We start from the raw sequence: 26,933 nt of genomic DNA, 5'->3' as shown, positions 1-26,933 counted from the left end.
TAAAGATTGCAGTGCAAGTCACACAGATAGCCAAATGCCAAAAAAAAGAAGATAGGCGAAATATGAGAAAAACGTAGGTTAAATTAAAGAAATAAAAAGTAGTAACCTGTAAAATAAAAATAAAATTAAATTAAATTACATCAGAATGTCAAATGAAGTTGATGGCAGCTTGCATCAGATAAGGGCAGGCAAATTTGGCTATAATTCAAATTGGGGAAATAGAGCAGAGCAAATATGCAATTAAATATAAAATAAAATAGATCTGATGTCAGCCAAAATAAACATTGATACATGATCAGGTATTTCATCGAGGGACTACACCTGACCATGCATCAAAGGACTGGGTTTCTATACTTCCACACTTGCCCATAGCTGTGTAAGAGAAAATTTATGAATACAAATGTAAATATAAATGTGATTGAAAAGCAAAAGCTATATACCTCTCAAAAAGTACGGACAAGGTAGTCCTTACGCAGTGTTTATAATGAAAGTAAAACTAGATGTAAATTATTAAGTATAAATGAAAACTGAAAGATTAATAATTACTGAATAGCTTAAATAATCTATACCTGAAAATGGCAATGTGAAAATACAAGCGGTCAATACAATAGCTGCAACCAAAGAAGTAACAAATAGAGACAAATCTATTTTATAATAATAAAACTAACATGAAAAATAGCTACAAAAAATTGATAACCAGTGAACTCTATAATCAATTTTGAAATGCAAGTATATAGGGATATAAAAAGGAATGAAATATTCCAAAAATGAAGACAGTATTTTAAGATAAAAAATAATATTTAGAATGAATCTATACTAAGTTTTAGACAGAAATGTATTAAGAAATGTGCAACAGACAGGACTATCTAAAGTTATAAACAGAAGTGTCTGTAATTAAAGCATAGCATTGCACAAAGCAGCAGATAGCTAAACTTAAATTGATATAAAATACAATATCAGTGAGTTAAAACCAGGAGAAAAGGTGGAAAGATAAAAATAGATTAGATATGACAAAGCACCAAAGCAGCAGCAAAGGATGCAGATGTATAGGCTGACCTCAATTAATGCGATTAATTCGTCCCGCGAACGCACTGCGCAAAACGGAAACGTGTTAATCGAATATAATAATCAATAGGAAAAATTATAATTGGTCCTTGACCTTCAGGAATGTCAATAAAAATTTTTAAAAATACCTTTTAAATAACTTTTTAACTGTATACCATGTAAAAGATAATGAAAATAATTATGGAATTAAATGTTTATTGCATAAAATAGTGGTTCCCAAACTGTGCACCAGGGAATATTTTAAATTTTCAAGGGAAACACAGCAATGCTCAACATCTGTCGGACACCACACAAACTACTAGCTTGAGGTAGTTCACAGTTTCAACATTTCTTTTGTTAAGTTGTTTGGACCTAACTACTTAATAAACAAAATTGTTAGGTATTTCTTTTGGTCTAAGTGCGCAGTGAAAAAATTACTGAGACACTAAGGGTGCTGTGAACCAGGAAAGTTTGGGAACCTCTGACAAAATATGCAATGATGAAACGATTTGTTACGGAAATATTTGAACAGAGTCGTTTGAATGGTGCTGACTTTCTCTTTTCATCAATCAATTTCTGATAGCCGACAACAATCTTCTCTGGGACCTGGCGAAATTAATATCGCAGAGAACCTCTGCGATTTTCTGCAATACAAAAGATTTCATCTGGCTCATTTAAAAATTAGAATTTTTAAATGCAAGTCTGCATTGACTTTATTAGCAGGAGACAAACAAGCAACACGTCTTCTTCCAATGGTTGATGGAACACACTGAAGCGGACAGTAGACAAACGTTTGTTTACTGTCCATCCGAGGCGCGGTAAGCTTAACGCGCGATTCAAATCTTTTTCAACCATCACAAAAAAGATTGCGTTAAATGGAAATTTGCATTGTGTAAAGTGGTATAATTTTTTCAAATAGCGGTAACTGAAAAACGCATTAATCCAACTCGCGTTATGCGGGGCCTGGCTGTATATATAATAATACTACAGTAATATAAAGATGGCAGTACAAATTACACAGAAGGTCACAAGGAAAAGGGCAGAATAAAAAATTAAAGCAAGCAAATGGCAAAATGTGTTGCAAACAAGACCATCTAATGGCAGGAAACAGAAATGGCTGTAATTTAAAGAATAGCATCACGCAAAGCAACAGATAAAGCCATTTCTGTTTCCTGTCATTAGATGTTCTTGTTTGTAACACCTTTTGCCATTTGCTCGCTTAAATTTTTTATTCTGTCCTTTTCCTTGTGGCCTTCTGTGTAACTTGCACTGCCATCTTTATATTACTGTTATATTATTATTTATACATCTGCATCCCTGCTGCTGCTTTGTACACTTTGGTGCCTTTGTCATATCCAATCTATTTTTATCATTCCACCTCTTCTCCTGGTTTTAACTCACTGATATTATATTTTATATCAATTTAAGTTTAGTTATCTGCTGCTTAATCTTTCTATGTTACAGCCACTTCTGCTTATAACTTTAGATAGTCCTGTCTGTTGCACATTTCTGTCTAAAACTTAGTATAGATTCATTCTAAATATTATATATTTTCTTAAAATACTGTCTTCATTTTTGGAATATTCCTTGTGGCCTTCTGTGTAACTTGCACTGCCATCTTTATATTACTGTTATATTATTATTTATACATCTGCATCCCTGCTGCTGCTTTGTACACTTTGGTGCCTTTGTCATATCCAATCTATTTTTATCATTCCACCTCTTCTCCTGGTTTTAACTCACTGATATTATATTTTATATCAATTTAAGTTTAGTTATCTGCTGCTTAATCTTTCTATGTTACAGCCACTTCTGCTTATAACTTTAGATAGTCCTGTCTGTTGCACATTTCTGTCTAAAACTTAGTATAGATTCATTCTAAATATTATATATTTTCTTAAAATACTGTCTTCATTTTTGGAATATTTCGTTCCCTTTTATATCTCTATACACTCACATTTCAAAATTGATAATAGAAGTCACTGGTTATCAATTTTTTGTAGCTATCTTTCACGTTAGTTTTATTATTATAAAATAGATCTGTCCCTAGTTGTTACTGCTTTGGTTGCAACTATCGTATTGATCGCATGTATTTTCACATTGCCATTTTCAGGTATAGATTATTTACGCTATTCAGTAATTATTAATCTTTCAGCTTTCATTTATACTTAATAATTTTACATCTAGTTTTACTTTCATTATAAACACTGCATAGGGACTACCTCGTCTGTACTTTGTGAGAAGTATATAGCTTTTCCTTTTTGATCATAGCTTTTCCTTTTTGATCATATTTACATTTGATATTTCATAAATTTTCTCTTACACAGCTATGGGCAAGTGTGGAAACACAGTCCTTTGATGCATGATCAGCTGTAGTCCCCGATGAAATACCTGATCATGTATCAATGTTATATATAAATAAGAAGCCGAACGGGCTAGCTGGGTGGGTGAAGTGCCTGCCTGGGAACGAAAAGGTCGCAGGTTCAAATCCTGCCTCGGGCTTGGATATTACAATGGTGCCGTACTCTCTGGTTGGACCTCACGGCCACAATACACGAAGGAAGCAGGAAAAAACTGGTTCCTTTGTGTATTGCTCACATCATATGATAAAATAAATATATATATAAGAACTTTGGCAGCAGAGACAAAGATGCAATTATTCCATTATACAGGGTGATTCAGGAGGAATAGTAAATATATTGAGAGGTTACAGTATCGATAATTCTGAATAAAAAAGTTAATATAAACATGTGTTCAATTCTCAACGGATACAGAAATACAACTGTTTGAAACTGGCATGTACAAAACCATTATGAGAGGTACAGTCAGTCCTCGTATAGCACAATAGTTGTGTTCCTAGAAACCCGCGTGCAATGCAAAATCGTGCAATATAAACAGGCTCTATGGAAAAAATAGGATTAGGTGCCGACCACCCAAGATTGAACACGCATTTGTAATCAAAGCATTACCAAACACAATAAATAATCGTAATAAAATATTGCTAATGCTTTTGCTTCTATCGTAAGCAAATTTGTTCTTTGTTTGATTTTCTATCCAAACAGATGACAGCCATTCCATCTCTTCCAATTCTTTGTGTCTTGATCTAATGGATTTTAATTACACTTTGAGCTATTCCTGCTAGGAAAGTTGTTTTTAGTTTCTCTGCATTCTTTCTAATTCTCAGCATTGCCTCATTTAAGCCTGTAGCACGTGCAATATCACATGATTTTTCACTTCGCTCAAAGCGTTTCACAATTTCATATTTCCCCGGTGGGCCGGAGGCCAGTGTGATTTTGACCATAAACGCTAGTATGAGGCCGCTACAAATTTTCCCAGGTAAGAATTTTTGACCCAGTCTGCCTCTGTGTATCGCTATTGCTTTTCTTTTTCTCTCTGAATCTGTAGTGTCTTCACCAGGACACTTCCTCTTCACACCTTTTAAGAATTTTACTCATTTTTAGGGAATAAAGCACAATTACAAAACGAGGAGGCCCGCTTGATACACATAAACAAAGCTGCACGCGTGTAGCAACAATAAACAACACTGTAAAGGCAGAGACACTCTTAACACCTCACTGGCTCACATTTCTGGGGGTTACTACCATAAAACAATAAAAACAATTTCCAGTTATGTTTCTGCTAGTGGAATCTGTTATAAACTGGTAGTAAACTCAATCTAATTGCATTTGCGATAATACCGATAGCTGGAATTGTGTGGGTTTTTATGTTATTATGGTGAAATGTGTTTCCCCTTCACTGATATAAAAACAAATACTTTACATTTTCGGAATCTTCTCTTCATTGTCTCCGACCGAACCACATGGTTTGGTCGGATTTCTGGAGGTCACAAACACAAAACAATAAAAACAATTAGCATTCACCTGTTTATTGGGCTTTTCTGTTAGTGCAATCTATCATAAACAGATAGTAAACTCGATCTTACTGAATTTGCAATAATACCGACAGCTGGAATTCTATGGGTTATTATGGTAAAATGTGTTTACACGTCCATGAAATCTTCAATCATATAAAAAAATTAATTTTCATAATTAATTTTCATTTTGTGTGTGCCGTGTTCTTTGTTATTGATTGCTTATCTTTTTACTGTTTTGAATTTTAATCCCCACCCACAAATGTCAGTGAACAGAAATGTCAACTAGTTAGTATGTACATATTATAGTGCGTATTAATTATTACGATTTTCACATATATTCTTCCGATTTTCACGTATCATTTAATTTTTTAATTGGTAAGGTAATAAAGGGTAAATTTCTCCTTAATATATCTTACTTTTATAGCCTGTGGATAATATTCCTCCTATTTTTGCTAATTAGAATCTGTTTAATAGAACTAAAATTCAATTCAAAAACGTGATCACAATGACCAGCGCTTACTACACATCGTATAGTGAACAGTACTTTACTTAGGTGACTCCATCATAATGTGATTTGATTGTATAGTGAACCAATTGTAAAGCGGGGGGTCCATTGTATTTTTAACTTTTTTTACGTGAAACTTCAGATAATTGGGGCAGCCGATTAATCGGGCCAAAATGCACTAGTCCCAATTAACCGGAATCAACTGTATATGGTAACTAGGCATCTGCAGGGTGACCTGAATGAGGTACTTAAGACCTTAAAAGGGTCAAGTAAACTAAATGCTGAGGGAGTCTTTAGATGTATTCATGTGATATAGCCAATTAGAGGCAGATCTAAATTGAGAAAAAAACAACTATAAAATGGACAGGCAAATATTTTTCCGAAGTTAAATAAAAAAATTACCATTTTTTTTGTATCCATTTCCTATTTGTTAACAATGAGATGAGGAGTATCCTCCCACGCCAATATGCCTCTAGAAAAATTAAAATCTGATTCACTTACATAGCAGCATTATGGGATAACAAATAGAGTTCGGCTTCATTATTGCTTATATTCAAATTAAAAATTTACTTTTCTACACACATGCATGCATATACAAGTCACTATACAGTTAGTGCTTTGAGTATTGCTATGTAATTACAGGAGGAATGTTTTTTTTTTTTTTTTTTTGATTTGGTAGTTGTTGGCGCATCGGCTTCTGTGGCCATATTGCACCTCCCAAGGTTTTTGCAGTACTTTGATCCAAGCCCGAGGCGGGAATCGAACCCGCGACCTTTGGGTTGCCGGGCAGGTACGTTACCCACTCGGCTAGCCCGGTCGGCCAGGAGGAATGTATGTGTGTGGTATGAGTATAAAATGGTGCACAAGCTACTGTGGCTTTAGTGTGCCTATTACAGGAATGATAACACAAAACAGAGTTACACATCTAAAGTGACTCCACCCACAAACTTCATGTTGCAACAATGACATAAGGTGCACGAATTCACTCTAGTTACAACTATGCCCTATAACTTTTCAGCGTAATATGTGTGCAAGGCAGTAATTTCAGACTAAGTTCAGCATCCCTGTGGAATACATCTGCAACCTGCCATGGATTTGCAAACACCAGTTTAAAAAATTTTGGTATATAGTATGAGTTATTTTAAAATATAAAATAGAAATTACTCACCCCATGCCCACAATGCAACAGCATTCCACTGGAAAAAAAAAATTATAATAGGTAAATAAATGCATAACAGAGTTCATAATAGATACAATTTCAACCAATAACTAGGTAATTATGTACTAATAATAGAAGGTTAATAGAGCAAACTGATATATAAGAGATGTTTGAAAGTTCATGGTCTGATTATGAAGGGTTTATTTTAAGAGTCTAGCAAAAGGTTACTTTTCAACAGAATCCCATTGTGGATACATTCCTCCAGTCCACTGGAGGAATGCATCCACTGCAGCAATGACATCACTCTTTGTAGGAAAATGGACTCCAGCCTGGTATTTTTTAAAATTAGGAAATAGGTAAAAGTCCGAAGAAGCTATATCTGCAAAATATAGGGAATGATCCAAGATTTCAAAGCCACACTCATGCAGTGAAACTATAGCAATGACAGACTTGTGAGCAGGTGCATCGTTGAGATTTCTTTGGCATTTGTCTTTGATGTTTCCCACAAACACCTCTCAAGGTCTGTGTAATATGTCCCCTGTGAATGTATCCACTAGCAACACTCCAACAGCATCCCAAAAATCCAATGCCACCACCTTGTCAGCAGAAAAAATCAACTTGGCTCTCTTTGGAAGGAGGAGAAGAGCTGTGTTTCTACTGTTTGGACTGCTCCTTTGTCTAGCTGAAAGTGATGAATCAACATCTCATCCATGATCACAAATCTCACACTCCACTCTGTTCTGTCTGTCATATACAACTCACAGCAAGGCACATTCTGATAGATTGTCCATCTTATTCAGCTGTTCATACCATCTCTTTCCAATCATAAGCAAACTTGCAAGCTCCTCTGATTATCTTTCATATACTTAGTGACAAAGCAAACCTAAGTGAACTCTTTATATATATTAAACATCTTAGAATAATAGATACACTTTAATATTATATCCATAATTCATTAAAATGAATATAGTGACTCTGACAGACACATTTTGGCCATAGTTAACCTTGTGCCATGAAACTCATAAAAAAAACTTGCAAGGAAATTTTCTGGATCTGCTCGAAAACAATGCAATGTTCATTTGACATTTGCATCATTTTCAAAACTTGACAAGTTTCTTGTGTGTTTTTGATGTGCTTGTCAACTTTAGGACCTATTGTGCTGACATCTTTTTTCATAGCAAGTACCTCTTATGTGGTATACACATTCAGATGAGATGCACAAGATGCTGGCAATGTACTAAACTCTCACTTGTCAATCACTCATCATCAGGACATGCACACTAGAGTGATAGACGTTGCAGGTCTTCCACAGCATGGATCACCTTCAAGGATCTCCCACCCTCATTTAAATTCTGTTGTCCACTTCTTAACCATGGAATAAGGGCATCCTTCTCTAACAATGTAACCATATCCTCATGAATTGCCCTTAGCACTAGCCCCCTTCCCCCCAAATACTGGACGAGTGCATGGTGACCAATTTTGTCCGTGTTTCTTCATTCACACAACTATGTTAATATCGGGAACTATAATTAAAAAAACAAGATGTTACTGAAACTGCATGAAACTTGGTAGGTTACTATTTGAAGTGTTATTCATAAAGTACAGAAATTTTCAACACTGTACCACTACCCTTTCATACTCGGGCCATGAACTGTTCAAAACACCCCTTGTAAAATAAATAATATAAAATATTAAATTTTGAGCATTCCCAACAGCTGCAAGTTTTTCCAACAAAATTCCCCATAGTAGGTATGTTTTTTGATAACTGCAATTTTACTGTGATAAAATTTATGATTTACCATTCTGTAATATACAAGTGCATTTGTTTTATTTTATTTTTAATGCAATTCTTATGGTTGGTTGTGAACCACAGATCAAGAAACGGTTTCTAGCGTATCCTGGCTTCTCTCATTCTCCCTGCCTTCCAACAAAGAAGAGAGGTGCTGAATCATCTACAAATTAAATACATTCTAAAGTCATTTTGTCTGTTTACAGGATAAAACACTGCAAAATGGTTAGTTCAGGAAGATATTAAAGATGAAACTCCATGTCTGCTTGAACTATTTCAGCACCATTTGGGAAGGGCCATAATAAGCTGTTCTCGGCATCAAAACAGTTGGATTGTGAAGAAATTTGGCCATTTTAACATTCAATTATAGATACAATTTTTGATAAACTTAAGATACTGTGAGAACATAATATGCACCTTAGGAAGAGACATCTATGTACTATCTCAAGTATTCATATTGGTTGTTATTGAATTCACTGCCAGATACTAGATCTTCAGATTGCTTAATAGTCATGCATGCCATCAACCACACAACCAGTGCCACATTCTTATTAGTAGTGCATGCTGTATCAACATGACAAGCTGGTTCAACAGTTATATGATGTACACATTCCAGCAAATGATGTTCAGAGGAGTTATTATACATGAAGGAATTATTACTTTAATACAAGGATCACTGTGGTCCTAGAATAACATGTGATCAATATAATGAATACAGTGTTTGCATTCACATGATGCTGCTGTTCAATGTAGGTACGTAATGAAGCTGTAAACTCAGGGGCCATCAAAGAGCACGAAAGGAAAATTTATTAAGCAATTGTAGTAACGTTAAAACAGCTAGTCCAAACCATGGATTTTTTGCACCCCACACCGGAAAGACCAGGGTTCAATTTATCTCTGGACAAGAAGTTTGTTGTTGTTGGGTCTAATCGCATTACTAACACTGTGGATGATTTCTGTACATGCCTATGTATGGACAGAAAAACCCCAGATAACAGGGAAAGCAATCTCAAGCAGAGGGAGTAAGGTGGACTACAGCCCAGATAACCCCAGATAACAGGGAAAGCAATCTCAAGCAGAGGGAGTAAGGTGGACTACAGCCACAATTGAAAAGATTTCTAGAAATTATTCTGGTCTATGACCAGTCTCGAACTTGGCTCTCCCAGAAAAGTGATATAGCAAAACCACTATATTGTCACAAAGGACCGAACAGCAAGAACTTTTCTGAATTAATTTCACACAATTGCCAAGTTAGTTAGCCTATAATGATGATTTCCATAGTCTAACCACTCCTGGAAACACAGCCAAATAAATCATATAATAAACAACTTACAGATGACTCAACACTTACTTTAAACCATATCTAACATAGCCTTACATGACAATTCAAGTTATGTCAAGTTAGGTGATAATTAAAATCATTATCAGCTAACCTTAACGATTATTAATGTATACATGTTGGAATTTTCAGATATAAATACATGCATATAGCAAACGTATCAACATGTGCCACAAAAGTTACCTGATGATATCACGTGGAACCAGTGATTTACAGACTACTTCACTAACCTACCTTAGACAACGGATATGAAAACTGCTGTATACTTTTCCCTTTGTTAAGCCACCAGAGAAAAAATTTCCAAATACACACAAAAAAAGTCGTTTCCTAAAGCGTATGCTGTTTTTAATTTACAAAATTAATACTAAACTCAACTATAAGTATTACTTGCAAAGACTGAATTTCTTTAGTACTATACGCTTAATTGTTTTAATAACAATAAAATGCCTTCAAATTACAAGTTTTAAATTGCGTCGTAAAACTTAAATTATTTTATATTGTGAGGGCTGCACTCAGGTAATCAAAATTGTGATAACCACTAAGTTACAACTAAATCGCATACATTTATTTTTATTATTTTTGTAAAACAAATACCGTTACCTTTTTCACTTCAAATCGCTTTTTTTCTCCTCTGGAAGTACTAGCCGTAGAAGACAACTCTGGCTGTTCACTATCGACATCATCATCAAGATCCATTGCTGCAGCCATTAAACGAAAGTAAAAGACCACAAAATCCAAAAGGTGAAATTTGTAAATAACGTTGCAAATAGGGTTGAACGAAAATCTTGTATTGTGCGCCGTCTGTCATTAAAGTTATTCCCAAATCATTAGTTTTATTAAATTTAAATCAAAATATTTCGTTGCATAAACCAAAATTTTAATTTTCATGAAATAAAAACAAAATGAATAAAACGAAATTAATTCTCTCATACTTAATGAGAGATTGAATACACCAGTTTTGTACTACAGTAATTAAAAGGGTAGCTACACTGCCCTACCATTAACATCCGGACACCCCTCCATGGATGGGGAAACAGGTTCTATGCATGCAACACGTCACAGAACCCGCTATAAATATGCACAGTGGGCATCGAACAGGCAATTGTAAAAGTGGGCATGCAAGATGACACGTTCAACAGAATTACCTCCTCAGTCCAACAGAATTGATCACCTCAACAAATGCTAGACGCCGATTAACACGATATAAGAAGCACGAATCCTGGACTGTAGAGCAGTGGAAAACAGTCTTATGGACAGACGAATCAAGGTTCACACTTTACCAGTCTGATGGCCGTTCTTAGGTGTGGTGAATGCCAGGGGTACAGTTCCTTCCTAATTGTATCCTCCCACCAATGAAGTTTGTTGGAGTCAGTGTCATGGTATGGATCTCCTTTCATGGTTAGGCTTGAGCCCATTAGTCGTTATCGACAAAACCATGAATGCTTTGCAATACCAGGACAATCTGGATAATTATGCACTTCCAACATTATGGCAATATTTCGGGGAAGGCCCATATCTGTATCAACAAGACAAAGCGCCATGCTCGGGTCGTATTAGAGTGGTTTGAGGACATGGGTGTGGAAAAATTGGATTGGCCAGACAAAGTGCTGTTCTGAACCCTACCGAGCATCTTGGGGATATACTGGATCGTCGGGTACATGCACGTCGAGATCGCCCAAAGAACAAGGCCGAACTGGCGGCTGCGTTAAAGGCCGAGTGGAGGAACATATCACCTGACATTTATAAAAAGATGGTTGAGACTATGCTGAGAAGATTGAAGGCCGTCATAGAAGCAAAAGATTTCAGCAGAAAAAATTAAATGACACAATAAAAGCTCGTTTTTTTTTTTGTCTAAAGGCATGGTAGGGCAATGTATATACACGAACTTGACAATAAAGTTCTGGAATTCAATCAATAAAAATGTCCACCATATTAACGTCCAAGGATCAGAGGAGATACCAGCGCCATAATTACTAACAGTAAGAAACATCGAAACTGCAGAAAAACCAGCAGTAAACAATAAGTTGTAATTTTATTATTATTTTTTTTTTTTTTTTTTGACAGCGAACCAGTTGGACCCCGTAATGTGATCTAGGACTAATCACGTCGAGCCGGTATGTCATTCACGGCCACCGGAGAATAAATTAATTTTCTTCCCATATGTAATACTTCATGAATTGCGGGTTTTCTCTGGTCGACTTGCCTGTTTTGTCGGACGAAATTCAGAGTTTCCATGGTGGTCGGAAGAGGAACATTGCTGTCCTCTCCTGAGATCGAATAAATGAGCGACGGAGTGGAGAAAAAGCCGATATATTTTTTTCGGATCATTGACAGAGCTCGAACCCAAGCCATTCCCACCCACTGTGTGGAGAAGCATGTTTAGACCCCTTGTTACCTGCGCGTAGATTGAGCCGGTAAGTTGTCTGCAAATCATGTGGATTCAAAGTAATCACCGTTCTCCCCTTTGTGAATGCGTAATTCTTGTCACAACGCGCTACCATAGTCAAGTGTAGTAGAAGGAAATCACCAAGCAAGAGAAGAATGATGAATGATGATATCAGCTCAGGACCCTAGGTGTGCCAACCCCATACTCACCAGATGTGAGACCCTGGGATTATAGTTTTATTTCAAGTCGCCAACACTCAAGGTTATAAACTCACGGATTTCATGGAGCTACTGTTCTTTCCATTTTAATTTTTAATTTTTTGTGATTATGATATTATCGTATTTCTTGGCATCACGTGGATTTAAGCATGTGACCTGTAGAGATAGGGATACTATAGCTGCAGCAACTTATGCGCCAATAAACCCATATCACAAATACAATATCTCTACAAGCAAATGTTCGATAAATATTCTTGTTTGTACTCCGTGATGACCACCAGTTCAGAGCAGTTTAAAATAAAACATGAATACAATAGTTAATCATATTCAGGCCTTCATTGTCGCCTGTCTACACCGCTTGGAGAACTTATAAATAAATATCGTTCTTCACCTTTTTTTTTTTTTTTTCTTTAATTCAACCTTACCAAGTGAATAACTTTTTCCGGGGTTGCTCTTCCCCAAGACCTTGCATTTCGGTGCATTAAAAAGTAGCTACCACTTTCCTGACCTTCCATGAAGCTATGCATTATCTCGTTTAAGGTGCTTAAAATTGTCATTTAGAACTTTGTTTTATCTTTATATTCTAATTTGCTTGAGGAAAAAATATTTAGGAAGGATTCCATGGGATCGTTCGCGACTTAAACATGCGATTTGAGAATTTGTATTTTCGAGGAACTGAAACCGAAGATTCGCAAATGGCAAGGGAATATTGTACTTCTGAAAGGTTATTATAATATTTATATTAGCAGAAGAAAATGATACAAGGACTAAAGTTTATACTACATCGGCCAAAAAAAAAACTATATCAATTGTTCATTTCCTCTAATAATTTCTCCAATTGCCCTCTAAATTTATTAATCTACCCGCTTCTACAACATCTGATGGAAGCTTGTTCCAACATTTAATCACCCTCTGGCTAAAAGTGAATTTTCACATATATCCTTACAATCATCCTTTTTCAATTGACATTTATGTACCCTCATGTGTATTGCCCGAAAAACACAGCAAGGTTGCCAACAGCATTTAATTTACCCAATCCATTTAAAGCCTTAAATATTTCAATCAGGCCTCCTTGCACATCTGCAAGGAGGCCTGATTGAAATATTGAATTATGAGTTGCGAAAAGGGCAACTTCTTTTCAGAAGTTTCACTTTGCGCAACTGAAGTCTTCCATGATGATAATACTTTTTTGTGTCCTGATTAGCCTTGTTGCTCTTCTCTTCACCCGTTCGAACAGAGCAACTTCCAAACTTACATGCACTGTTCAAGACGCAGACAAACATTTCCTAAATAACAGGATAATCACTTAATTCTTCCTACTACCAAAGTTCCTGGATATCATTAACAGAACTCAATGAGAGCTGTCCTAGCAGCCTATTTGTATCTCATTGAACTTCAGATCTAACTGTATGATGATCCTTTATCCAATTGGTTCCGCACCAGCTTGAGTGTGATACCCCTAAAATTTGCATGTTATAGTAATAGTAATAGCTATATAATGTTGCAATAGTGTTTTTGGAGCATCAGCGACTAAGGCCATATTGATCCGGGTATATTGTCTGTAAATTGCGTGCGTTGTAGGTCGATTTTCTGTTTGCTGGACGAAAAACCAGTGTGTATGTGAGAAGAAACCACAGTACCCTTGCCCGAGACCAACTAACTCAGCCACATTGTAAAAAAGGCCTATAAAATTTCCTTACCTCATCGATGGGACACGAACTCAAGTCTTTTCCATCCGATGTGGGGAGGACGGCGATCCTACCAACTGTGCTACCCACGAGGACACCATATTGTGCAAGAAAGCCACAGGCATTTGATGACTGGCAGAGAAAATAAAAGTAGATAAGAAAATACAGATTATTTGCTCCCTTCTCACATAGGTAAATATTCAGTTAACCTTTGAATTTATTCAAACTGTCAACCTCAACTACCTGTGCAAGCAACCTGTTACAACAATCAACGACTCATTGGCTAAAAGAAAACTTCCTACAATCTAGTCTAAACCTCTTCCCCTGTAATTTTAATTTATGCCCGAAGTTCTGAACTTCTCTATAATAGCGAAAATTCTCCCTTCCTTCGTTTTACTTACTCCCCACTTCAGAGCCTTATAATGCTCAAACAGATCACTTCTGAGGTGCCTGGTTGCCAAGCTCTGTAGCCCACATAAATGGATTCTTTTCACTTGAGGTCGCATTTTTGCCGATCTCACCATATAAGTTGCCAATCTTTGGACCCTTTTAAGAAGCTCAATTTCTTTTTTTTCAGATGAAGTTTTCATACTTGAACACAGTATTCCAAATGTGGTCTTACAATTGCCTTCTACAGTGGGACTATGACCTCCAAATATCTACAGGATAATGTTTGATAAATCATTTATAGGACGCCATAGGCTTTTCTGGCTGTCTTTTTACATTGCTCAGAAAACTTCATTTTTATAATTCCCAGATTCCTTTCTTGCGCCACGACGTTTTAATTCAACCAAACCAAGCGTATAATTTATTTTTGGGCTGCTATTTCGCAAATGTAAGACCTTGCATTTTGCTGCATTAAAACAAGTCTGCTACTTTTCTCACCATTATTGCAGACTGTTCAAATCATCTTGAAGGAACACTGCTTGGTACTGATCATTAACTACTCTACCCATCCTTATACGTCGTTTGCAAATTTTAACATCAAGTCTTCTATCCCATCGTCGTCCTTTGTGAAAATCAGAAATAACAGTGGTCCAAGAATCGATTCTTAAGGTCCCTCACTTCTGACTTACACCGATCTGAAGAATATTCATTAATCACAACCCTCTGCCTCCTGCCCGCAGCTACCCAGCAATCCATCTTAGAAAATTTCCAGTAACTCCAATATGTTATAGTTTATACAACAAGCTCTTATGAGGTACTGAGTCAAATGCCTTACTAAAACCCAAATAAACTGTTGAAATTATTCCTTAAGTCCAGCTCATGAGTAACTGGGTCAAATTATCTTATTTAAAAATGATTTTCCCTTAACAAAACCACGATATGTGTTATTCATAATGCCATATTTAAATGTCCCTGAACTGCACTCTTAATCGTTTCTTCTAAGATTTTCCCTACCACTGAAGTCAGCCTAACCGGTCTGTAGTTGCCAACTTCGCTCTTAGAACTGCCTTTATGTTTTTGGTGATAAGCTGGCATTTCTCCAAACCAAGTCCAGGAATCTCTCCCAAGTCCAAAAAGATGCGCTCAGAATTAACTTCAGTGGCCCAGTACACTCTCTCAGGCGGGCCCCCCCCCCCCTCAAAATTACTGGGTTATGCCATTAACTCCAGGAGCCTTACTTACCTTTATGCTCGAAAGTTTTTCTAATAAACGGTCACCTGTAATTAAGAAATCACTAACTTGCACAGCCTCTTCTCAACATCAATGGTCTTTCTTCAGTAAAGACAAATATAAATACCTGTTAAATTCATCAGCAACATCAGCTGGATTATCTCAGACTTCCCAGCAGCCAGGGCACAAGCGTTCGATCTGATTCGATTTTTTCTTCCTTATATTCACATATATGAAAAATTCCTTTTTCCATTTCTTTTCTTTATTAGCCAGTGCTTTTTCTTACGCAACTTCAGCCTCTCTAACCTTATTTCTGGTACTATTACAAATCAAATTGTAGCTCTTGTAGGTTTCGGTTTTCATCCCCATTTTGAAATTAAAACTCATAACTTTAATTACTACAACCTCTTTCTTCATCTTCCAACTGACGACTGTGTGATCACCATCTGCCAATGGTTCTTGTATTTTAAGCGCTGTGATGTCATCCAATTCGTGAGTAATGATGGGGTCAAGAATGTAGCGATTCCTAATATTATCTCTCATATGCTGGTACAAATAATAATCAAGTTTGGAAAAAGCTTTCCCCATTGTGAGTTTCCTTCCCACTTATTCCAATCATTCTATAGATTGAAGTCGCCCATAATAAGACATTCACGTTTGCTTTTCCATTCCATTTAGATATAAAGACTCTCTCGTACTCTTCACAATCTTCTGGTTTGTATATTACTCCCTCTCATTATGCTTTTGCTTCCAACTAAGCCACACCACACCATCTTTTTCGTGAATATTTTATTGTGAACAGTGTCGAATATGTGATATTATAGGCATCCTGGCATGCAAATTCCGAGTATCCAATAGTAATCGATCTACCACATTTCAGAACCGCATATTATGCAAGTTATTCATGCGTGTAAAAACATGGCTTGTTCAGCGGGAGAGCCACATCTCCAGTACTCAAGATGGCAAGTCATCTTGAGTACTGGAGATGTGGCTCTATCATCCATCAATGTTTAGATGATTCTTTGATATGGCTGGCCATTGATCGACCTGAAGCCGGGCAGTCGCAGGCGGAGATGGTACGTTGGCTTAATGTGTCACGCAATGGCGTTTCGGGACTATGGAAGCAGTTTCAGCAGTCAGGAACCATTACAAGAAGAGTTGGCTAAGGTTGTCTGAGGCTGTCAACCATAACAGACGGCATCTGGCTCTAACAGTAAGACGGAACCCTATGATGACCTGTCATCAACAGGAACAAATTCGCGGTGAGACCCGTACTAGCGACACAGTCTAGTGATAATCACACACTTGACGACCAGACCTAAAAGCTTCGAACTCGTAGTGACAAGTATACATCGGGCGGGACACATTACGTACAGTCCCAATGTGACAGCCTTGCCAGACTCTGAAAAAGAAGACAAGATGGGACGGACCTTCGTCCCAGCTATGACACTCCAAAGCACAGTTCAGCTGCTGCCATTAAGCTTTCTTTGCTCCCTTGCATGGTTCTTTTTCTCCACCACCCAGGCAGGGGGAGATTACCCGTGGTCGCCTGCCCCCTTGCCATCCCTCTTTTCCCTCTGGTCGGGTATGGGCCTGCTCCACTGATTTGGGGGTCATCTTCTCTATGGACCCCTTATCTCTGTCTTTTCCTCCCAACCTTCAGTCTCCCCCCCCTTCTCTAACTTATAACCAGCGTCTGAACCATCTCTAAATTGCCTGAGCCCTACACCCAAAAACTTAATAACAACATCAGTTGCATAATCAGTAATCCTTTTGGCTGACCCCTATCTATAGCGTTTTTTTTTTTTTTTTTTTTTTTTTTTATCCTAGCCACTGAAATCTCAGAAAATTAGGTGGCAGGACCTGCCAGAGTAAATAACTATAATACTGGTGTACCTGGTCTTCCTCCACGGGGCAAAGTGTGGACAACGTTGGAACCCATTAGGGGCCCAGCGGCTAAATGACCAGAGGAACAACGGTACACGACACTACACGTATACAAAACCCATACACTTTTAAACCTCTGGCATTGACAGTGTTCTGTTCCACACCCACAATGTATACTACGCGGAGATGGAGGAAACCCCTGGTGCCGTTTGACACTAAACACACTCTACACTCTACTGTCTCTCGAGATTTTCTGCGCGGTAGCACAGTGATATTGTCACCGTCCTTCCCACACAGGGTGGAAAAGGCACGGGTTCGAATCCCGTAGAAGATGCGAGGAACTTTAATGGGCTTTTGTCACTCCGTGGCCGAGTTAGTCGGCCTCAGGCGTATATAGCAAGATTTTTCTCCTAAAAACTGGGGTTTTTTTTGTTCTGCAAAACAGGCAAATCCACCAAAGAACACACAATTTACAGACATAATACATGTACAGGCATATATAAGAAAAATATGGGTGGCCCTAATATGATAATAATAATTGAATTTTTGTCTCTTCAGATTAAGCGGAGAGGGGAAACCCTGGAGCCCACCAAAAAAAAAAAAAAAATAATAAAATAAATAAATAAATACAATACTTTGAATACTTTGTTTCTCGAGATTGATGCAGCCATGAGTGAACACCTTTCTAAGCGGATTGTGTTAAGAAAACTGAATTCAAGTAGTTCCTACTCAAGAAAGCCAGTGGTCCCATTAACAAACCACCACAGAGCTCGTCGAAACTGGTGCCATGATCACGTGACTTGGAGCGCTGACAAATGGGATAGAGTTCTGTTCTCTCCAGGGTCCCGTTTTATTATAATTATCATTAGCTATACGGTACTAGGAAGCCCAAGGCTTTTGCTGCACCAGCCGAAAAAAAAAGTTCCCGAGTTACCCAGAGAGAGAGAGAGAGAGAGAAAGAGAGAAAGAGAGAAGGGAGTCACTAAGAAAGAGAAGAATGATGATATCCAGCTCAGGACCCTGGGTGTGCTAAGTCCGTACTCATCAGACGTGAGCCTTGGGGTTGATTTTTAGTCTACAAATAGATCCTAGATGTTATTTCATCTGGAGACAAGAGGAATATGGTATCATCTCTCCAAAATCAGAGAAAGGGACACTTATGGTGGAGACGGTATTCTCGTGTGGGGCGGAATAAAGATCAACGGCCGCACTTCCATATTTTTGACAGGGGTACCATAATTGTGCAGAAGTACCCAGAAGAGATCTTCGAACCCCGCGTGACTTTTTAAGGATGCTCTTGGTGCAAATTTTGTTTTCCTGCACGACCAGACATAGAGCTCAAGTGGTGGAGGAACGTCTTGAAACTGAAGATGTCCAGCGACTGCCGTGGACACCACGATCACGACACTGAAATCCGATCGAACGTGTGGGACGCCTTTGGGCATCGCATTGCAATATGACAGCCAACTTCTTAGTCGCTTGGGGAGCTAAAGTCTCTGCTGGTGGAAGAATGGGATTTATTGCCCTACAAGCTTATAGACACCGTTATATCAAACATGGTTCACTGCTGTTAGGCCTGTTTTCCCGTTGGAGAGGATCACACGCTGTACTGATGTCATTTCGAGCACCTTATATCGACTTCTGTAATGTGGCCTTTTTGGTAATCATAATACAATCTTTATAAATGTCCCTAATACCAGTCCTAAGTTTCTCGTTCTCTCCTCATTTCACCGTTCTTGTATGTTACACCAGCATACCAAATATTGCCCCGCTTCATCGCAAGCTGCACGAGTTACACCAGGTTTTCTACATGCTGTGTTAATTTTGTGGAGCAATTTAACTAGTTATTCTGGAATTACTGAACAAATTACTGCCACTCAAATGAAGTACATTACGTCTATCAATGTTAAACCTCAGTTTCCACTTATGACCCCCATCCACCTAATTCCTCTAGGCATAATGCATAACACCCTGATTTCTCTCATTAACTACCCTTCAACCATTGTATCACCGGCAAACTTAGAAATTAAACTTAATCTGCGTTCGTCAATATCGTTAATAAATTTTGATTAAGGCATAACAAGTTAAATGTTTTATAAAAGGCCATTGAATTCTTTGGTTGGGGCTCTCTGCATCAGTGCTATTATTAGCAAAATTAGTGCCTTTCGTTGACGTTTCTAGTCGCGGAAACACGCACGCGTATCAGAACGAATTTCCTGTTTTTTTTGTCCGTGCTTTTGTTTTTGATTTTATTTTGTATATACATTTCTTATGTTGAGATTTGTGATTATGTTAAATTTAATAGCTTTTACACCTAAAACATACGACTACATCGTTTCGCTTGCTTCAACCTTTCTAAAGTGTGTTTAGCATATTTGTTCCTCGTAATTTACATATTATATATGGCACAATATAGCCTAAGTTTCCGATGCGCCAAAAACCCTACAAATTCACAACAACTTGATGACAGTATCCTTTCTTGATTATTTTTATACATTTCAAATGCTATCAAATCATAAAATTATGATTTGATTATACAAAATCACATTTGGTATAATCGCTGTCCTCCCAACAGCGGGTGGAAAAGACCTGAGTTCGAATCCCTTCAAAGTCGCAAGGAATTTTTGGTATTTTTCATAATGTAGCTCAGCTGGTCGATCTCAGGCGATAGTAGTGTGGTTTGTCTCCCGGAAAATCGAGTTTTTCGACCACCAAACAGCAAATCGACCACAGAAAGCACGCAATTTAGACATTATTGCGGCATATACAGGATATCTCAAAAATACACGGCATAACTTCATGTGTGAGTTCCTCATATGTAGACAATAAAAATATTTTATATCAACATAGTTCCGGAAATGCTTGGTTCCCGAGTTATTAACCGAAATGTCTTGTCTCCCTCAGGTGATTTTCCTCATCACAAGATACTGACAGAATCTGGTGGTTTTCCATTCCGACCATGTACTAAAATCAGAAGCGAATATGCACTTTATGTAAGTTTGGCGGACGGCAATGCTCTGGAGCCTCGTCGTTTGTACCACAAAAGGTTCCCAAAACGAAGATGTCCAGACAGGAAAACGTTTGAAGGTATCCATCGCCACCTTTGTGAACACGGGACCTTTACACCTCGTGCTGCCGACAGAGGACGACCAAGATCTACGACGCCTGAAGTAGAGGAGATTTTGGATGTTGTGCATGTCACTCCTGGAATCAGCACACATAGAATAGCAATGCAACTGGCTGTTTAATGTTCGACTATTTGGAGAGTGTTGCGAGAACACCAACTGTATCCTTAACATCCGCAATGAGTACAGGCCTTGTCACCAGTAGATTACCCTGCACAAGTAATGTCCTGCCAGTGGTTCTTGCAGCAGTGTGGTACAACTCCTCACTTTCTTGCCTTAGTGATATTCACAGATGAAGCACAGTTCACACGAGACGGAATCCAAACCTTTCACAATCAGCATGTATGGGCTGAGGAAAACCCGCATGCAATTCTTCCATCATATCACCAACAGCGGTTCAGCCTCAACATCTGGGCAGGTGTTTTTGGTGTTAAGTTATTTGGACCCCATGTACTTCCAAACAAACTCACAGGGCAGTGGTACAGAAACTTTCTGGAAAACATGCCTCATTTCTTGGACGACACGCCACTGATCATTCGTCAACAAGCACACTTCATGCACGATGACGCTCCCGCACATTTCCGCCACCTAGCCCGCAATTACCTGAATCGAAGGTTTCCTGGTCGGTGGATAGGTAGAGGTGGACCACTGCCTGGCCTCCACGCTCACCACTAGATTTCTTTTTGTGGGGCCATTTAAAGTCATTGGTGTATTCGACTCCGGTAGCTGATGTGGAAACTCTCCGCAATCGAATTGCGTGACTATACGAAACATGCCAGGAATTTGGTATCGTCTTCGTGAGTCCACGGGACGTCGATGTGAGGCCTGTATTCAGGCAGGTGGACATTTTGAACAATTACTATAAGGTGATGTGAACAGTTAAGTGTCATAGACAAACCATCAAAACTCGTAAACCAAGCATTTCCGGAACTATGTTGATAAAAATATTTTTATTGGCAACATATGAGGAACTCGTTCCTGAAGTTATGCCGTGTATTTTTGAGACACCCTGTTATATATATATATATGTGTGTATGTGCTAATATCTTCCTTGAAAGGAAGATATACTGTGCTCCCACTTTATTAGGTGCACCTACCTCGTAGCGTATTGACCCTCCTCTAGCCTTCAAAACAGTCTGAATTCGTCTAGCCATGGATTGAAGATACACTGTGCTCCCACTTTATTAGGTACACCTACCTCGTAGCGTGTTGACCCTCCTCTAGCCTTCAAAACAGTCTGAATTCGTCTAGGCATGAATTGAACAAGATGAAAACGTTGTGCAGGAATGGAGTACCATGCAGACATGAGTGTGTCACGCATTTCCTTGAGATTCGACGGAGGTGTAGGTAGGCCTGCAGCGAACAGCCTTTTCCAGCTCATCCCAAAGGTGTTCAATAGGATTGAGAACCGTGGACTGAGCGAGCCATTACAGCAAACAAAAGGCATTGTAATGTTCCTGGAACCGTTCCATAGTGATTCGGGCTTTGTGCACCGGCGCATTATTCTGCTGAAAGTAACCATCTGACTGAAGATAAACTGTCAACATGAACGCATGCACTTGGTCAGCAACGATGTTTAGGTACGATGTGCCATTCAGACGTGAATCTATGGGTATTAATGAACCCAACGTGTGCTAAGATAACATTTCCCACACCATAACACCACGACCCCACCACCTTGCACAGTAGTCGTCGGACATGACGGGTCCATGGATTCATATTGTTTTCGCCAAATTCTGAACCTTCCGTCAACGTGATGCACCAGGAACTTCGACTCGTCAGACCAAGCAACTCTTCCAATCCTCGATAGTAGTCCAGTGCTGGTGTTGCTATCCCCACAAGAGGCGTGCTCTCTTGTTCTTCATTGATAAAGGTACGCGATGTGGCAGCGGCTGTTGTAGCCCATTCGCGACAAAGTGCGACTAGTGGTCCGTTGTGATATTTTGTTCTGCGCACCAAGGTTGTATTCTGACGTGATGTGCGACATTGTGGCCCGTGTGTTTGCTGGCACAATTCTAGCCATCCTCCTCTGACCTCTCTCGTCAACAAGCGATTTACTTCCACAGGAGTGCCCTTGAGATGATGTTTTCTGTTCGTTGCACCATTCTCGATACACCCTTGAAACTGTGTGTGAAAAGTTAAGAACTGCCATTCGAGAGATGCTTTGTGCAGCACGTCTTGCACCTACTACCATGCCACGTTCGAAGTCCGTTAGATCACTCGTTTTTCCCATTCTTGCTACGGTTTGTATGCTTAACTGATACTAGAAAGGTTGTTTTGCTGCATTTACAATCCACAACTGTGGTCATGTGACTTGCAATGTTGTGGGACAAACCATTTGTGTGCACAGCAGGGGTGTGCCTAATAAAGTGGCAGCACAGTGTAAGGTGTAAGGTGTAAGGTGTAAGGTATATTGTTGTCATGCGGCCCCAGGGGTTTCCCCCATCTCCGCGTTGCTTTCTTTGTGGGTGTACCAGTTTCCTGGGAATGCCAGAGGTTTAAAAGTGTGTGGGTATTGTACCTGTGTAATGTCGTGTACCGTTGTTCATCTGGTCATTTAGCCGCTGGACCCCTGCTGGAGCCCAGCATTGCCCCACCTTCGCCCCGTGGAGGCAGACCAGGAAACACCAGTAGACTAAGATTTACTCTGGCAGGTCCTGCCGCTTAATTTCCTGAGATTTCGGCAGCTAGGACCTAAAAAAAAAAAAAAAAAACTTATGTACACATACACATATATGCACATATACACAACAGTGATACATAATATATACGCATCCATGCAATCGTAATTACTTTGGATGTTTGCATACAGCACGTGTGCATGCATTCATATGGCAGGAGTAGGGCATTGCGTAGGATAATTAGGCCGAGACTGGGCGAAGATTATTTTTTTGCTAGATTAAATTTAGTGTGTAGGGCGCTCGCGTTGTGTATAGATAGAGTGGGGGAGGGGAGGAAGAAGGTTGGGGGGAAAAGGCAGAAGTATGGGGGACACAGAAGAGATTCCCCCAGGTGGTCAGTGAGGCATGCCCATGCCTCACCAGAAGGAAAGGTGGGGTAGCAGGGGGCGAGGCGACTGGTCATCTCGTCCTCCTGCCAGGAAGGGATATTAAAGGAGAGCCAGGCTAGTGCTTGGCTCAGGCCGCCAGAACAGCTGCTATTCGTCCTTCATTCAGATTTTTTGTCTATCTTCATGGTTGCTTAGTAGTCCATCTTTGGTGTTATGCACATTTTGGCTTCTAGCCATTATGTGGCTAATGTGCATTCAGGTCCCGTCTTCTTCTGTACAGGGCTTCAGCGAACTTTGAGAAGGCAATATATTCCTGTCTCCCATCCAGGAGGTGTTGTTCTCTATCTCTGGGCAAAAAAGTGATCCGAGTGATGAGTTGGCAGCGGAGGTCATCATAAAGCTGGCATTCATGCATGAGGTGGTGCCAGCTCTCCAGCTCTCCACAGCAGCAAGTAGGGTCATCTGTAATGGCCAGGGCTGTAAGTTTAGCCTTAAAGGCACCATGTCCTGTTAGCAGGAAGGTCGCGTGGAGTCCCGGCGTGAACCATGCTGGAGCCATTGGATAGAGTTTTCCAACGTTGGGGAAGAATCGTTTGGTGACTTCTCCCTTTGGGGAATTCTCCCATCTGGTTTGCCAGGTTTGCATGAGATGATTTGCAAGTCTCTTTTTCTCAGTCAAACGATTTGTGGTAGGATCTGCGTCGAAGCCGGCGAAGGTGCAGGCTCTTCCCTTGGAGAGTTCATATAATACTCCACATTTAGCTACTTCGAGGTCTAAAGGTAGGGTTCCTGCCAGCACCTGCAGCGCGTGGGTGCTAACTGTTCTGCAGGCCCGGGTTATAGCGAGCAGCATGGCTCTATGGATAGAGTCGAGGATTCTGCGATTTACAGCCATGGTGACTTTGGGGTACCAAGCTCCGGAAGCATAGGTAGCTATCGGCAGGAAGGCGGCTTTGTAAAACAGCTTGAGGGTCTTCTTTTTCAATCCCCAATCCCTTTTTGCGACTCTGGTAACAAGGGCTGTATAGCCCCGTATCTTCTTACGGATGTATTTCAAGTGTGCCTGGAAGCAGAGAGTGGGGTCCAGTATTACTCCCAGGTATCTAAGTTCCTTGGACAGTCGTAATGTGATACCATCAATCTTAATCTGTGGGGGTCTCCTGTAATCTAGGGCACCCTTGAGGAGAATGGAGTCCGTTTTGGTTGCAGAGATCCTAAGGAAGTGGATATTGGTCCATTCTTGTAGGATTTTAAGGGCATGATTTGCCTTTCTTTCCAGCTGAATTCTGCTGTTTCCCTCTAGTGCAGCACAGTGTATTATGATATGAAGATATGATGTCTGGGAGGATATACCTTCCCGGATATCAGCTTATTTTCCAAAAACACTCTGACCTGGCTCACGCCAATAGTTAAATTAACATACCTAATTAGCATAGTTTCATCATAACGAAACTGAAAGAACTGTGACACATGATGACCAGTGCCTCTCTAGCGACAAAGCAGACTGGCTACACCTGATGAGAGACCAACAGTTATCCGGACATGAGATAAAACCTACTATTAGACAGCAATCTCGCACCTCTCGTACCTTTCAATGACCTTATTTCCACCAAAGACAGATTCAAAGTTCTATTCAATTATGCCACAAATCTGTTTTAACTAGAAAAAATACCTCCTGGGTGCTGCTGCTCCTGGATGCAATTAATTTGTCTGGGCCAAACAGTTTTGACCCTGACAGATTAATTGCAGCCAACCAAGCAGGGTGGCACTTTATATACCTGCAGAAGATGGCATGCTAATGCCATGCATGTGATCTTACTCTGACTTGGGTACCACACCCATGTCTGGTACTAACCCCATCTAGGGGCAGGATATATTTGAGCCACCTTGGCAGCTTATTCTCTTCCTCTTTACTTTTTCACTGACCTTCCACACTTCCGACCCTTGGAGTATATTATATATACTATATTAAGGTTACCTGTAATTGATTTCATAAACCTGTATTTGTGTCTGAAAATTGCGTGCGTTCTCTAGTCGATGTGCCTATTTTGCTGGACGAAAAAAAACCCGTTTTCTGGGGCAAAAAATTTACTATCTATGCCTGAGACCGACTAACTCAACCACGGACTGCAAAAAGCCCATTAAAGTTCTTCGAATCATCGACGGGATTCGAACCTGGGCCTTTTCCACCCGGTGTTGAGAGGACGGTGACAATACCCTTGTGATACTCGCGCAAACCCCTGGAGTAGGGACGACGCCAGCAGTCTCCCACTTTTGAAATGTAGTCTTCCCAGGCAACTGTTCCCATGTTATTTCACTCATGCCCACTATTCGCCTTCAGTACTCTTGCTTGTCTGTAGAAAATCTTCCATGTTCCCTCTTTACCTCAACCTCTTCGTCCAACTTTGTCTTCCATCTCACTTCTTTCCTTGAGACCTCCCATCCTTGCTCTGTTGGAGGGAAGGCCCCGTTTGGCTTCCTGTACCTTGAACGGATGACAGGAGGTCCCTTCCTCATGATAGCGCGTCCCAGTAACCAAGTGATCAGTCGACCAACACACTATTCACATAACCCACACCGACTGGTTTTGAAAACTTGTGCATTATTGAGTACTTAACGCGGATTTGTGGGAAACCTTAGGAACCGCTAACAACACACGACGTCCACTATAACATCACCACCTGTAGCCTGTCGAACGTCAACAGTGCATTCAGGTACCATGCTGCTTTCTCAAAATGCGGATACGCCCATCAAAAATCATTTGGAAACGGGACTCATCAGTGCAGGCAACAGAATTTCATGTCGGTGGTCCAGTGTTGGTGCCGACATGCCCATGCAAGGTGCAGTTTCAGTTGGTAACAGTGAAGGCCATCGACTGCCACAGCCTATATTATCTCTGGACGTTCAGATGACTTCTTCTGACCCAAAGTGACTTCAACGTTGGTATGTGTAACTGTGGTTGCTGTAAACCAAGATAATTACAGAGGTAGCAGTTTCACATCGAACCATTCTCTCGTTAAAGGTATTTTTAAAAAGTACACTTTTCAGAGAAATCTATATCTAACTTCACGTTTATTTGTTTCTATTTGTGTTATTATCCTCTAACCATTAAGAAAAACAAAATGATTGACAGCCACGATGAAACTGGAACTTTTTCAAGTAACATTTTTATTGCATAAGAGTAAAGAAATTACAGGATTGTATCATATTGCATATGATACATACATAATACACACAAATGCATTTACTCATAGAAATATTAGAACTAGTTTCATTGCTACGAAATTTCATA

The 26,933-nt window shown here is 39.5% G+C and overlaps 1 protein-coding gene across 1 annotated transcript in view; it reads right to left on the bottom strand.

The window, feature by feature from the left end:
* The window catches only part of Roc1a (Regulator of cullins 1a), a 74,440-nt gene extending 63,986 nt beyond the window's left edge, over window positions 1–10,454 (bottom strand). Inside the window, exons 1-2 of the mRNA XM_090382581.1 lie at window positions 10,311–10,454; window positions 6,592–6,619 (exon numbers count right to left, since the gene is read on the bottom strand). Of these exons, the coding sequence (XP_090238707.1) occupies window positions 6,592–6,619; window positions 10,311–10,418 (136 nt within the window). The 5' untranslated portion in view covers window positions 10,419–10,454. The remainder of the gene's footprint in view (window positions 1–6,591; window positions 6,620–10,310) is intronic.
* Between the last annotated feature and the right edge of the window lie 16,479 nt (window positions 10,455–26,933).

This window comes from Mastigoproctus giganteus, chromosome 10, assembly GCF_048544385.1.
Source record: "Mastigoproctus giganteus isolate SK-2022 chromosome 10, ASM4854438v1, whole genome shotgun sequence".
Classification (NCBI taxonomy): Eukaryota; Metazoa; Arthropoda; class Arachnida; order Uropygi; family Thelyphonidae; genus Mastigoproctus; species Mastigoproctus giganteus.
This window is presented reverse-complemented; position numbering and strand designations above follow the sequence as displayed.